The following is a 13,955-nucleotide window of genomic DNA, read 5'->3' as shown; positions in this document are numbered from 1 at the left end:
GAAAACAAATATAAATCATGTATGGTACCATAAATCTCTGGAGACTCCGAGCATTACATGGATACACTCCTAAATTACAAAGTCTATGTAGTTAACAATTTAGAAGAAAATTAATGACCTCTATATGAATCAGGTCTTGGCTATTCTTACAGACCTTGCCTAATGCTCTTAAATATTGCAGTTACTGCAAAATCTTATCAAATCCAAAGAAAGTGTGTAATACCCAGGTCACCCAGGAACCAACAGTTCCGTAAGACAGGTAAACGTTGAGTAGACATCAAGGTTTGGGCTCTTCCCCTCAGAGTATATAATTAAAATCTTGCCCCATGCCAGGACTCATTTCTTCTAATTGACCACCAGGGGGCAAAAGCATAGCACCACCAAGCCTTGTCGCCATATTTATCACTTTTTTTTTTGAAGATTTTATTTGAGAGAGAGAGAGAATGAGAGAGAGCACACGAGAGGGGGGAGGGTCAGAGGGAGAAGCAGACTCCCTGCCGAGCAGGGAGCCCGATGCGGGACTCGATCCAGGGACTCCAGGATCATGACCTGAGCCAAAGGCAGTCGCTTAACCAACTGAGCCACCCAGGCGCCCCTATTTATCACCTTCAACCCACATATTAACAATCACCTTTAACGCATTTTGCTTCAGGCTTGAGGACTGAGGCCCATCACGACCAAATGACACATGCACATGACTTCTATGGGACTCAAATTCCAAGGTCGAGTACTTCTGGCATGTAGCCCACCACCATTTACTGTCAAAGCTAAGTTCTCAACACGTTTACTAACACACCCATCACAAAGCCAACAATGTGGGGCTTTGCTCTAAAACCACTTACCTAAAGGCAATCCAGTACAAATTTGTCAAAGCAAAATTGTACTGAAAGCTTTGAAGTCCTTTTGAGGGTTAGCCTAAGTCACATGAAATCAGAATTGGCATATTCCAGGCCTTTCCTTTTCAGTTGACTCTATGGTAAACCCCACCCACCTCAAGTTTGCAGCTAATTCCCCAAGTTACCACCCAGCCCTGACCAAGCTGAGAAAAAGGATCAATCTCCCTCTGGAGAACATGTAAGGCTTTATAAGGAATATGCTGCATCTGTCCTTGGTCAGTTCCACATGCTTAAACTTCTTCCATTGACTGGCTATTCCACTGTTCCAATTGGCCATCCCCAAACTTAAGTAACCCTCAAACGGATAACCAGATTGTTAGCAAGCTACACGAAGCAAACATGAGATTCCCCCTTTTCCAATTGCTTCCTCCCCTGCAACAGCTCCCCCAGCACTGGAAAGCCTATCTGCAGCTCAAATTTCATTTTACTGTAATATGTAGTGATCATGAACCCATCTAATCATAAACCCAAACCACTCTTTATACAGATTCATAATCTGACCAGAGGCATTTGGTGAAACTGCTCTATTGGACAATCCAAATACTGTTTTCGGTGATTCACCACCAGGCCAAAAGAATATCCACAGCCCCCAAATACCAAATGCTGCCTGGTGCCCTTGTATACATGGAGTCAGACAATTGTATGGTGCCAATTAAATACAGTTTTATTTAAGACATTGCATTTTCCACTTAACAATACAGTGCTTATAAAGTGCAATGTTTATTTCCTTTCCCTGTGCACGTATTCCATATTCAAGTATAAAGAATGCCCAGTTTATTTACTATAGCAGCTCAACATTAAAACTGCCATGGAATTTGCTACAAATTTGGGTCCTTCGAATATTTTGTGTGGAACAATGCTAGACCTATTCTCAGGTTGGCTTAATCAACCTCTTCGATGGTGGGTCCAGAGGAGGCACCACCAGAGGGAGGAGCTCCACCACCAGGGAAGCCTCCAGGCATTCCTCCTGGCATGCCCCCTGCACTCTGGTACAGTTTGGTAATGATAGGATTGCAGACTTTCTCCAGCTCTTTCTGCTGGTGTTCAAATTCTTCCTTCTCTGCAGTCTGAAAAGAAAAAAAATTTTTTACTACAAGTTCCTCAAAGGAAACAATGTCTGGCACAATCTGTTAAGACTAGACACAGAAGCATATCACATTCAGGTCTTCACTACCCATGAAATCTTGGGTCACTCAGACATCCAAGGAAGGAAGCTAGTTGCCAACATCTGCAATTCTGGTGGAAACCGCGAATGTTTGGACCATTCATCATCGTGACCTATATTTTTAAAGCCCATCTAACCTTTTGCTAAAGCCCTATAACCACCCGCACCCACTCTCCTACTATAGAGATTACAAACCTGGTTCTTATCAAGCCAATTGATGATTTCATTGCACTTGTCAAGAATCTTCTGTTTGTCCTCATCATTGATCTTGCCCTGAAGTTTTTCATCTTCAACAGTTGCTTTCATGTTGAATGCATAAGACTCAAGTGAATTCTTGGAAGACACCTTGTCTCGCTGTTTCTCATCTTCAGCTTTGTACTTCTCAGCTTCCTGGACCATGCGCTCAATGTCTTCCTTGCTCAGGCGGCCTGTGAAGTTAACCAGTTTTTACTAAAACTGAACCTTCAAAGTTACCCTGCAACATTTGTAACCCGTTAAAGCTGCATTCCAGGAAATGACTTCTTGGCTAAAATACCCTTGGGCAGTTGAAGTATTTGAAAAATATGATCCTTATGACCCAAACCCTCTTAAGACAAAATATCAAAATTAACTCAAAGTTGTGCTGTTAACTTACCCTTGTCATTAGTGATAGTAATCTTGTTCTCTTTTCCTGTGCTCTTATCCACAGCAGAGACATTGAGGATACCATTAGCATCAATATCAAAAGTGACTTCAATCTGAGGAACGCCACGAGGGGCAGGAGGTATGCCTGTGAGTTCGAACTTGCCAAGTAGGTTGTTATCCTTGGTCATGGCACGCTCACCTTCATACACCTTGGTAGGAAATAAAAATTACTAAGAATGGGCAGAGATTACTGCCCCAGTTTCTAGATTTGTGGAAAAGTCCATTAGGAAAGACGGATCGCTCAGACATCCAAGGAAGGAATTGGCCAACACAAGACTTCTGGTGGAAACTACGAATGGTTGAAGTCAAATCATCATAGCGGGACAAGTCTTCCCAAAGTTTCACAGGACCAAGTACAGCCAAAACAATACCAATACAATATAAAACATACCTGAATAAGCACACCAGGCTGGTTGTCAGAGTAGGTAGTGAAGGTTTGTGTCTGTTTGGTAGGAATGGTAGTATTACGCTTGATGAGAACAGTCATGACTCCTCCAGCAGTTTCAATGCCAAGAGAAAGTGGAGTGACATCCAACAGCAGCAAATCTTGAACATTTTCAGATTTGTCTCCAGAAAGGATGGCTGCCTGGACAGCTAAAGTGAAGACAATTGGTTAAGAAAAAAATCCCAACCACCTCATTACCTCACTAACAAATGTCAATCGCTCAGACATCCAAGGAAGTTGGGCCATCATCAGCTAAGCTTTTGGTGGAAACTACGAATGTTTAAGGAATCAATCATCACAGCGAGTCAGCCTGGGGCCTGAAGGGCCATCTGTTAGAACTGTTTAACTAGGATAGAGGGATTATTACCTGCACCGTAAGCAACAGCCTCATCAGGGTTGATGCTCTTATTCAGTTCTTTCCCGTTGAAGAAATCTTGTAGAAGTTTCTGAATCTTGGGGATACGGGTAGAACCACCCACCAGGACAATATCGTGGATCTGAGACTTGTCTAGTTTGGCATCCCGAAGGGCTTTCTCTACAGGATCCAGGGTGCCACGGAACAGATCAGCATTTAATTCTTCAAACCGGGCACGAGTAATAGAGGTATAGAAGTCGATTCCTTCGTATAGAGAATCAATCTCAATACTGGCCTGCGTGCTGGAAGAAAGTGTACGCTTAGCACGTTCACAAGCAGTACGGAGACGACGAACTGCCCTCTTGTTTTCACTGATGTCCTTCTTATGTTTGCGCTTGAACTCTGCAATAAAGTGGTTGACCATCCTGTTGTCAAAGTCTTCTCCACCTAAGTGGGTGTCTCCAGCTGTGGATTTAACCTCAAAGATCCCATCTTCAATAGTAAGGATTGACACATCAAAAGTGCCACCTCCTAAGTCAAAGATCAGCACATTCCTTTCAGCACCAACCTGCAATTAAAGTACAAGGTAATTACTCCTTATCCATTCTCCACTGGCTCCAATCTGTGGTAAAATGAATCCTATGCTTTACAAATGGTACATACCTTCTTGTCTAAGCCATAAGCAATAGCAGCAGCAGTTGGCTCGTTGATGATTCGAAGTACATTGAGACCAGCAATAGTTCCAGCATCTTTGGTAGCCTGACGCTGAGAGTCATTGAAGTATGCAGGTACCGTGACAACTGCATTGGTAACAGTCTAGAAACACAAATACTGTTTTTGTAGTCCATTCCTAGAACTATCAGTCCCATGATCACATTGCCTCTGCATGCACTTAAGACAACCATTCTTTAAAAAGACCACCTGATCAGTCAAGACCCCATGAATTCCATTTATTAGGAAATCTGGTGCATAATATTGCAACCTCCAACTACCTCCCTGTAGGGCTGCACACTACTCACCTTCCCAAGGTAGGCCTCTGCGATTTCCTTCATCTTCGTCAAAACCATAGAGGACACCTCCTCTGGATAGAAACTTTTTGTCTCTCCCTTGTATTCTACTTGGACCTTGGGCCTGCCAGCATCATTCACCACCATAAAAGGCCAATGCTTCATATCAGATTGGACAACAGCATCATCAAATCTACGTCCAATCAGGCGTTTGGCATCTAATGGGTAATCAAATGCAAAGGTTAACATGCCATCTACCCAGAACAACCCTGGTCCTCCATTACTCAAATGCCAAGAGGCCTAGCAAACTCAGTCTGATCTCAGAAGCAAACTCAATAGTAAATGGACTTACATTTTCTGGCAATTATTCAAATTCCCTAATTTTAGAATTACCTCAGCTTTCTTTAGCATGGAGCTATAAAATGCCCACTAATAAATTTTAAATATCAGCTTTCCCTTTTTTCCGGGCTTTCATGGCTGCCTTATATTCCATAAACTTCCGACTCTCAAATTACACGCAGTCTAAACCACTTGAACTCACAGCACACTGCCTGTATTAACAGCTTACCAAAAACTGTGTTGGTGGGGTTCATCGCAACTTGATTCTTCGCAGCATCACCGATCAATCGTTCGGTGTCCGTGAAGGCGACGTAACTTGGGGTGGTTCGGTTTCCCTGATCATTGGCAATTATTTCCACTTTCCCGTGCTGGAAGACACCCACGCAAGAGTAGGTGGTGCCAAGATCAATGCCAACTGCAGGTCCCTTAGACATGGTTGCTGGAAAATTTTAAAAAGCCCATGGTTTGAAAAGGCAATTAAACGCTTAGAAACGTTTACTGTGAAACCCAGGCCATCAGGTACGAGGCACTTCTGCCAAGATTTCACTTACCGCCTCCCCCCAAAAACTGCCCTTGTGTGAAAACCACGCGTAAGGGCCAGATGAAGAAATTCTGCAGTCGACGTTCAGTGCCAACCGCAGCTGGGCCCAACCCAGACCGAAGGAAGCACCTGTCCGGAGGGTCTGCGACAGTACCGAGCACGTGGTCTCGAGCCCGGAGCCCGACCTCCCCTCTCCCTCCTCCCCGCGACCTGCACTCCGACAGGCAACACAGTGCGGCCCGTATTCCGGGCTCAAGAGTCCCCCTCCCCCGCGTTGGGCGCGTGCCAACGGCGGCTTCCTGCTCTGAGGATCTAGGGAAGGTCGCTCCAGGGCGCCGGACTTCCGCCCCCCCGAGCGCGGATGCGGCCCTCGCCCAGCCTTCCCTGCGGGCGCCGCCCTGGCTCCGCGGCGGCCATCACGGCCTACAGCCCACGCCCCGGCTTTCCCGCCCGGCCGCAACCCAGGTCCGCCGCCTCCCAGGGAGAAGGGACCCCTGAGCAGGGGACTCACGGCCCCCCTCCTACGTGAATGCCCAAAAGCCTCCAAAGTGCCGCAAACCCGCTCAGCCCGGGCGCGGGGTGCACGTTCCTGAGGAACCACCACGAGATTACAAGACAGAGACCTTACCTTCTGTGTGGGCCCGGCCCGGCTTGAGAAAAAATCAGCCGTCTGGTGATTTAGCCCAGCGTTCAATGAGACCGGTTTCCGCCCGCCACCCTGTCTCTTATACCCTGCCTCAGAACCTTCCAGAAGGGGTCCACCCCTGCCGGCTGCCCATCATGGCTTCTTCGGCCAATGGGCGCGCGGCCACCTCTACGAGCCCCAATGACTAAGCCGGCTCTACCCCTCGGGCCTCGCCCACTCCCGCCCCCATTCCACCCCGCCTCGCGATGACGCACTCACCGCAGCGTTCTGGAACTTTCATTCTCGCCCCCGCTCTCCGAACGGCCCCGGGGAAAGGGAGGGTGGAGCCGAGAGAGCCCGCGCGCGGGAGTCCTCAGTCACCCCAGGCCCGTGGGGGGGGGGGGGAACGGTGTCAAAGGAGCGTCCGCTTCTGCGCAGGCGCTCCCAGTGAGCGCGGGCGGGAGGGGACGGAAGGAGGAGGAGGAAGAGGGGCGGGCAAATTTGGAACTAGCCAATGACAGCAGCACTGGCCGCTATCTGGATCCACGCGGAACCAGGGGAGGACGAGAGCAGGGCCCGAAGGGAGGGGTCCGGAGCCCGCAGCCCGGGAGGGAAGACGGAAGTAGAGCGAGGACAAAATGGCCGCGAAGGTTGTTGCGCCCCTCCCCACCCAGTCCTCATTCTGTTTCCCCCAACCCCCACTTCGGCGTTGTATAGGATCCTCTAGGCCCTCCCGGATTCCATGTTCCCACGTTTCCTACCTACTGTGGCTTTGGGCTAGGACTGAACACTAGGACCCGGGGGGGTGGGTACCGACCGCTGGGCGCTGCTAGGGTGACTTGCCCGGGGGTACACAGATCTGGGGCTGGAGGGACCGAGCTCAAGCGGGGTGGGACAGGTTAGCCAGGCCGACCCCCAGAATTTTCAGTCACCGTGCAGGTGAAGGCCGGCAGCCCTCGAGGCAGAGGTTGGAGGGGGTCCGGCCTCTCAGAACCACCTGGGCCGGATCCTGTGCCTGAACCCTCAGCGAAATAAAGGTCCAAACCCGCTTCCCTGAGTCCAGACTCCGCCACTCCCCGCCTCCCGCCAAAACAGGTTCGGCTTCTTGGCTCTCCCTCTCCCCTCACCCAAATCCCTCACTTCTCAGTTATCTGTTAAAAGAAAAGCTAGTGAGTTTTTTCCGTGTAGGAGAAGCAGGCATTAGGAACCTGCGTTCCGGTAGTCCCGTGTCCTTGATTTAGACTTTCTAGAGCCTCTTTTATTTTTAGTAACATGATGTATTATTTTTCCTTCCTTGACTTATAAAAAAGCTAAACGAGAGATTGTTCAGAGGCATCTTGAAAACATTACTAATCAGTCCACAAAACAATAGTACTTAGAATTAAATTGTGCTTGGTGGCAGGTATTTGGGCCTTGTCATTCTAAGAGCCTTTGTCAGTTCCTTGAAATGTTTTCCAGGGTGTTCTTGCAAACAGGCAGGGCAGCTGATATTCTTGCTTAATAAATGGGCAGACAAATGAAAAGATTCTTTTTAAAACTACCTAACATAGTGGTGTGGCTGGAATTAGAAAGGCCTTCCAGACAGTGCCTCCAAAAAGGCTGTCAGAAGAGGACACTTTGTCCTTGTCAAAGCCAGTAAGGCCTAGAGACAGATTCAAACATATGAAGGAAGAATTTTTTTTCACATTTGCCTTTGCGGGGGGGGGGGGGCGCAATGTTAGGCTTGAGCACGTGGAGGCATATACTTAAATTTCTCCCCATCTCCCGAGAAATTAATTTTATATGATGCTTTTACAGCGTACAAAGGGCTTTCATTTGTTATATCACATAATCATCAAAACAGTTTTCTGAGATATATATTATACATCATGGTATTAGGAGAAAAATGAGGTTCGGAGATGTTATTTGTAGGATTTACAGCTGGCTGAGGTAGAATGGAAGCTAGCGCTTTTGATTCCAAAATCCTTGGTCTGTTTTTTTGTTACACTATGGTATAATTTCCTTTCTAGAAACACATGTAACTACACAACTCCAGAAAGAGGAAGATGTGTGCTGTGGGAGGCTCCTTTCAATTTTCTTTGGTATCTACAATCTTCCTTTTCCCACTCAACCTATCAAGTACAGTCTCTGAACTATACCCTACATTTTGCAGCTTTTAACCTCTGGACTACCTGCAACATTTTAATTATTGAAGCATTGGAAAATGAAACAAGGGCCCAGATTCAGTGGCTTGGAGTATCCCACCTAACAGCAGTGATTAAAGAAAGGAGAGTCAATAACGTGTCTCCTGTCACTCAAAATACATTGTAGAACTTGGACTATGCTCTTATTAAATAGAATGATTCAGACTTTATGTTTTTAAAGCTCAGTAAGATGAATGTCCTGTCTCCACTTCTTGAAATACACAAGGTTTCAGACACATTCAGGATGGAAAATTAAAGTTTGGGGGCATAGGGACTGCAGTGAAGAAGTCTGAAGCCTAGGGTTTCTGAATGGGGATGGGGTTCATGATGAACATATTGGAGTCCCTGTTACATACCAAGCACTGTTATAAGTGCTTTGCATGTATTACCTCATTTAATTTTGTGAAGTTTTTTTTTTTTTCAGATTTATTTAAATCTCTCAGTGTTTACTTCTTTTGAGATTTGTTTGAACCCCTTAATGTATAGTTCTGTTGGCACTTCACCTTGGTATAAAATATTTGCTTCGTAAATATTTATTTTGATGAAGTCCTTAAGAGCAGGATCTCTGTCATAACTTGGTATCTCCAGTACTACTAAGTATCTTGCTTTGTGAGAAACTAGTACTTGATATATTTGTCACTGAAATTAATAAATAATAGATCATATTCAAAATGAGTTCTTCTGTTCTTTTTTTGGCAGCAAGCTAATGAACAAATTTCCAGGGAAGGTTATATGACCTTTAGCTTCTACGGTATTACCTTTACTTATTTATTTTTTAATTGCTAATACAGATACATCTGTAATAAATATTTGTTTTTTGTGATCAAATACAGTCTCAATTACAAGGCAACTTAGAAGTTAAAATATAAACAGCTTAATACCAGAAATGAAGCAAAATTATATGTCTTTTTGCAACAGCAATTCTGAAATTATTTTTATACAGTGTAACAACAAGGGCATCAACTTCATTATTTTCCAAATTTGAGTTTGGTTTATATATTTTATTGAAATGGTTATTCTCCAAACATTCACATCATTCCATCAGTATCTCTTCCCACAAACATTTCTTCCTTCTACTTTTTAGCTATCTTGCCTTTTTGTTTGTTTCATATTAAAGGATCAAATTTATTTGACTTAAAGTTAATGGAATATGGTTTGAAGCCAGTAGTGTCTCAGAACTTCATCTTAAGCCCGGAGCTTGCCATATCTGAACCCAAAAACCTGACTCTAAGAGAAGTGTACTCTCATTGCTAAAACTTCACCCTTATCGCTCAGAATTTTCAATTCCTTAGAATTTCTCAGACTTTAGGTAGTTACGTGTTTTGTGAATTTTCTTGTAGATTTCCAGTGGGAATAGATACCCCAAATCTGGATATTCAACTGGTATTTTAGTCTTTTAGTAACTAACATGTTTAAATAACCTAAATCTCCACATCATGCAAAGGGGACTGATTCCTGCTTTCAAAGGCATATACAGGAAACATTAGGTTCAAAGGTGTAAATAATGATAAGAGCAAATTGCTTGTGATGGCAGAGCTGCAGCCTCCAGAATGTACTTGTTTGGCTCAGGTACTCTAGGAATGGGAATTCTCAGAATTTCATAGCAGAGGTGATAGGTTACCACACTACTAGAAGAATAAAAAAGAGTATGGAAGGGGTTTCTATCTTACAGTGAGGCAGTATAAGAAGCATTCCAAATATGCCAGCCTTCTTAAATTAATAGCAGACATTCTTTACATTACTTCCTCAATGTCTCTTATTTCCCAGCTTTTTTTAAGAGGAAGACAAACCTCAGATTACAGTTTTCACCCAAGGACAAACCCCAATTTCTTTCTTTTTTCTTCTTCTTCTTCTTAAAGAACCTTAGAGGGAAATGCATTTGCACTATATGAGGACTGTTTTGTGAGAATTAAATGTAGAAATGAAAAACCAGAGAAATGGGGCCAAATCCCAGATCTGCCTTTTCTCTTCAAGCATCTGATTCCCATTTTAGAAACAATGCTTTCATCTCCAGATTCAGCATGACTTTCTCTTTTAATCATAAATATTTTGCACTACCAATGGTGATCTGTTGACATTTGTCCTAAGGTCCTTGCAGGGCTATTTCAGATCTACCATTCTTGCCATAGGATGAATTTGACTCACAGAATAGTCAACATTATTAAAAAGGCAAGTTCTTGTATTGGAGGCTGTGCTTTTCTTTTTATTTCTCACACACCTTTCTTCCATGAATCAACTCTTTGATGGTTATCCTGGTGAATCATTTCTGTTCATTGTTTCCAAGATGGTGACAGTTCGAATGTTAGCAGTCACTAATCCAGCCCTGTCCTGCCACCCATGAGTTATCCTCACCATCCCTTCCCTAAATATAATTCCCTTTCCTTCCAGACCTGGACTTCCTCAGAGGCTGGGAAATTACTGAATTTCTCTCTGTGTCAGCCTCTCAGGAGGGAATGATTATGACGTACTTGCAGTGCCATTAGGAAACATTGGCAATCCCTGATCTTTTTGATAATTTAAGGCCTAGAATTATCAAAAGTCCCAGGTTCACACCCTTCTCCTAAAATGAAAGAAATGGAGGAAGCTCCAAGTTTGGTGTAATAGTAAACTTCCTTATACCACTCCTCAATATATTAAGAGAAAATTGATTTATCTAAGCTCCCTTTCTCGTTTAGTCAGTCTTGAAATTCTGATTTCATATGTTCTCAGGAGAGAATGCAATGATATGTCAGATGATCTTTTAGCATCTCTGAAAGAGCTCTCTTTCTCTAAAAGACTTCTAAGAATATTGTCAAATGACACACAGTGAATGTTTTTTTGCTCCAGATATCCAGCAGGGAAGTCCTCAGAGACGTCTGATTTGAGGGACAGTCCATAACTGTTCCAGTATATATTTCTGATATCTGTCAGTGACCCTCTGAATATCATTAAGATGGAAAGTTTTTCACAGTCCCCTGTCACACATTTTGAATTCCTTTCTTAGTTCTCTTATGGTTTGATAGAAGTGGGAGATTAGTAGTGGATAGAGGGGGAGAAACTCAAATCATTCTTCACCTCCCACTAGTTCAACTCCTTGTAAAATTAATATCCAAACCTTATAGTAAATGAAGTCAGGTCAGAAGAAATGTATTTCCTTTTTTGAAATTTCTCAGAAGCAATATGCCCAGTACATGGTGCAGCTAGGTGAAATATAAGGCTGTGGGTTCCACTTGACTCTGAATAATCACAACAATCCAGTAGGTTTGCAGAAACGCATAGAAAATTTATGAACAACATCTCATTTCTTCTTGACAATGTTGAGCCGAAGTATTGATACAAAACATCTCAGGTGAGAAGTTTTAAGTGTGTTCAGTTCCCCTTTCCCCAGCCTTTTCCACCACAGGTCCTGGTCAACAAACACACAGATTTGGACCCCCGCTTTTCCCCACTCTGGTCTCAAGGCACCATGAGATGCCTTTTGGGAGATGATCAGTTTACATCCTTTTTCCTGTTTGGTGTCATAGAAAGAAAGTGCTCATTTGAATCGGTTCCATGCAATGCTCACTGCTACTGAAACGGCCCGTCATCTGGTTCGAGGGGGTCGTGTGGCTGGTGACTGAGCTTCAGTGACTAGAAGAGTCCTAAGATCCTGACTCCTAGGAAAGCATGGGAGTCAAGTCCACTCTAATTCAGACGGTTCGGAAGGCTCTGCTCTGGCTGGGGATCATGCTGGGTGTGGTTCTGCTTTGGTCAGGGTAGCGTGGTGGACCTTCTTTGGTTCCGAAGCCCTCCCCTCCGGCCCCACTAGGCTGTAGGCATGGGTGGCCAGCCCTGGCTGGGGCGCCGCTTCGGTCGACAGTGTCCGCTGGCTGCGTGAGGCACTATTTGCTGTGGAGCGCGTGGAGGAAGAACCGGAGCGTGAGCTCCGAGAGCCTGAGGAGGAGGAACTGGGTTTCACGAGGCGGGCTTTGGGGGCTTCCGCATCCTCCCTGAAGAGAAAAAACAGCAAAGGTAAACTTTAATACTGACAAGACCGTGATGGCGTCCGCTATGGTTGCTTCCGTCTGAGGTTTCCCAATAAATTCCTCAAGCTGTAAACTTCACATGATACCACTGGAAGGCAGCCATTTAGGGGAATGGGCGCTTCCCCAGTCCCTGAGACTTCATGGTTGGCTTAGGCAAACGGATGTTTTGTTAGCCCTGAAGTCAACTCTCTTACGCTGGGAGAGTAGGCACTTACCATTGAGATTGATTTGGGGTTTGTCTACATAAACCCTTATTTATTTGTTTGTTTATTTTTTGGTGGGCAGCAAAGCAAGGTTTATTGAGGATTGCAAAGTGATAGTACAAAGCTCCCAAGGAGGGAGGGGACCCCAGGGGGTTGCCCAATCCTTTTATTTTTTTTTAAGTAAGCTCCACACCCAGCGTGGAGCCCAACGTGGGGCTTGGACTCACAATGCTGAGATCAAGAGTAACTGACTGAGCCCACCCAGGTATCCCTACCCTTTCATGGCCCATAGGTTATGCCCATTCTTGATTGTAGGCCCTTCATAAGTGCAAGTGAATCAGAAGTAACCTAAAGTTGATCTTTTCATTCTCAGTTGAGGATAGATAGTTTCACAATAAAGGCAAGATAAAACAGACCTTCTGTCCCTAGGCTGGAACTCCCTACCTAACCAGAATAATCCTTTTAACAGATTCATAGTTAAGAGGAAATGGGAGGGGCACCTGGGTGGCTCAGTCAGTTAAGCATCTGCTTCAGCTCAGGTCATGATATATTAGGGTCCTGGGATTAAGCCTCAAGTTGGGCTCCCAGCTGAGGAGTGAGTCTGCCTATCCCTCTGCCTCTGCCCCACCACTCCCCCCTCCCCCTCCCCTCCCCCCCCCAGCTCCTGCTGTGTCTCTCTCCAATAAATAAAAAATCTTTAAAAAATAAAATAGGAAGAGGAAATGGGACTTTTATGTTGGCTGGTCACTATAGAGTTAGCTCTGGAAAGGAAGTCTAGTAGAAGGGATTTTGAAGGGAGGTTTACCGAATTTCATTAGGTCTTTCTTCTTCCTCGTATCTCTCTTTGTCTTTCCTCCGGATCAGCAGCCATACCAAGAGGAAAATCAGCAGAGCTCCAGCCACCATGCCCGTCACTGCTCCTGCAACCATGCCGATGCTTTGTACATCTATTTTCTCAGAAACAAAAGCAGAGGTAAAACCAAACATAAGCTAGGAAATACACGAACTTAAAAAAACATAAGCCCTGGGATGCCTGGTTGGCTTAGTAGGTGGAGCATGTGACTCATAATCTCAAGGACTCTTGATCCTGGGGTTGTGAGTTTGAGCCCCACCTTGGGAACAGCATTTACTTAAACAAACAAGCAAAACGTAAGCCCCGGACAAGGTGAGTATTTCCAGATCTTTCTGTTTTCTTGAGTTTCCCATTTACCCTTGGTGTATGACTAACCCCTTTGATATTGAAAGGTAGCAGATCATGCCACCCCAAAATATGCCTCTTTGGCATTAGGACTATTTTAAGCTGATTTTTTTGAAGTAGGCTCCACACCCAGTGTGGGGCTTGAACTCACGACCCTGAGATCAAGAGTCTATCCTCTACTGACTAAGCCAGCAGGTGCCCCCTTCAGCTGATCATCTCTGAGAAACAGCAGACACAGGAGAAGTTCTAAAAACGAAGTAGAAGATACCCTTTTGTAAGGGAAATTTACATTTATAAAGGAAATCTCCAT

At 44.8% G+C, this 13,955-nt stretch overlaps 2 protein-coding genes, 1 long non-coding RNA gene and 1 other non-coding gene across 4 annotated transcripts in view; 1 reads left to right on the top strand and 3 right to left on the bottom strand.

The window, feature by feature from the left end:
- Nucleotides 1-1,542: 1,542 nt before the first annotated feature.
- HSPA8 (heat shock protein family A (Hsp70) member 8) lies at nt 1,543-6,219 on the bottom strand. Its single transcript, XM_036081702.2, has 9 exons — nt 6,061-6,219; nt 5,121-5,330; nt 4,565-4,770; nt 4,209-4,361; nt 3,558-4,113; nt 3,137-3,339; nt 2,696-2,894; nt 2,257-2,489; nt 1,543-1,963 (listed from the first exon to the last, which is right to left on the bottom strand). Exons 2-9 carry the CDS (start codon nt 5,323-5,325, stop codon nt 1,778-1,780), a joined length of 1,941 nt encoding a protein of 646 aa, XP_035937595.1. The 5' UTR covers nt 5,326-5,330; nt 6,061-6,219; the 3' UTR covers nt 1,543-1,777.
- Nucleotides 3,407-3,494, bottom strand: LOC118529044 (small nucleolar RNA SNORD14). The gene has a single exon (XR_004913920.1). It is a non-coding gene; the product is annotated as a small nucleolar RNA SNORD14 (small nucleolar RNA).
- Nucleotides 6,220-6,609: 390 nt separating the features above from the next.
- LOC118529019 (uncharacterized) lies at nt 6,610-8,905 on the top strand. The gene is made up of 2 exons (XR_004913915.2): nt 6,610-6,707; nt 8,067-8,905. It is a non-coding gene; the product is annotated as an uncharacterized LOC118529019 (long non-coding RNA).
- Nucleotides 8,906-8,984: 79 nt separating this feature from the next.
- Nucleotides 8,985-13,955, bottom strand: part of CLMP (CXADR like cell adhesion molecule) — a 95,487-nt gene continuing 90,516 nt past the window's right edge. Inside the window, 3 exon segments of the mRNA XM_078058841.1 lie at nt 8,985-11,961; nt 11,964-12,208; nt 13,253-13,394. Coding sequence (XP_077914967.1) covers nt 11,909-11,961; nt 11,964-12,208; nt 13,253-13,394 — 440 coding nt within the window. The 3' untranslated portion in view covers nt 8,985-11,908.

The sequence above is a fragment of the Halichoerus grypus genome, chromosome 11 (genome assembly GCF_964656455.1).
Source record: "Halichoerus grypus chromosome 11, mHalGry1.hap1.1, whole genome shotgun sequence".
In the NCBI taxonomy this organism is placed as follows: Eukaryota; Metazoa; Chordata; class Mammalia; order Carnivora; family Phocidae; genus Halichoerus; species Halichoerus grypus.
Note: the sequence above shows the minus strand (reverse complement) of the source record. Positions and strands in the feature narration are given on the sequence as shown.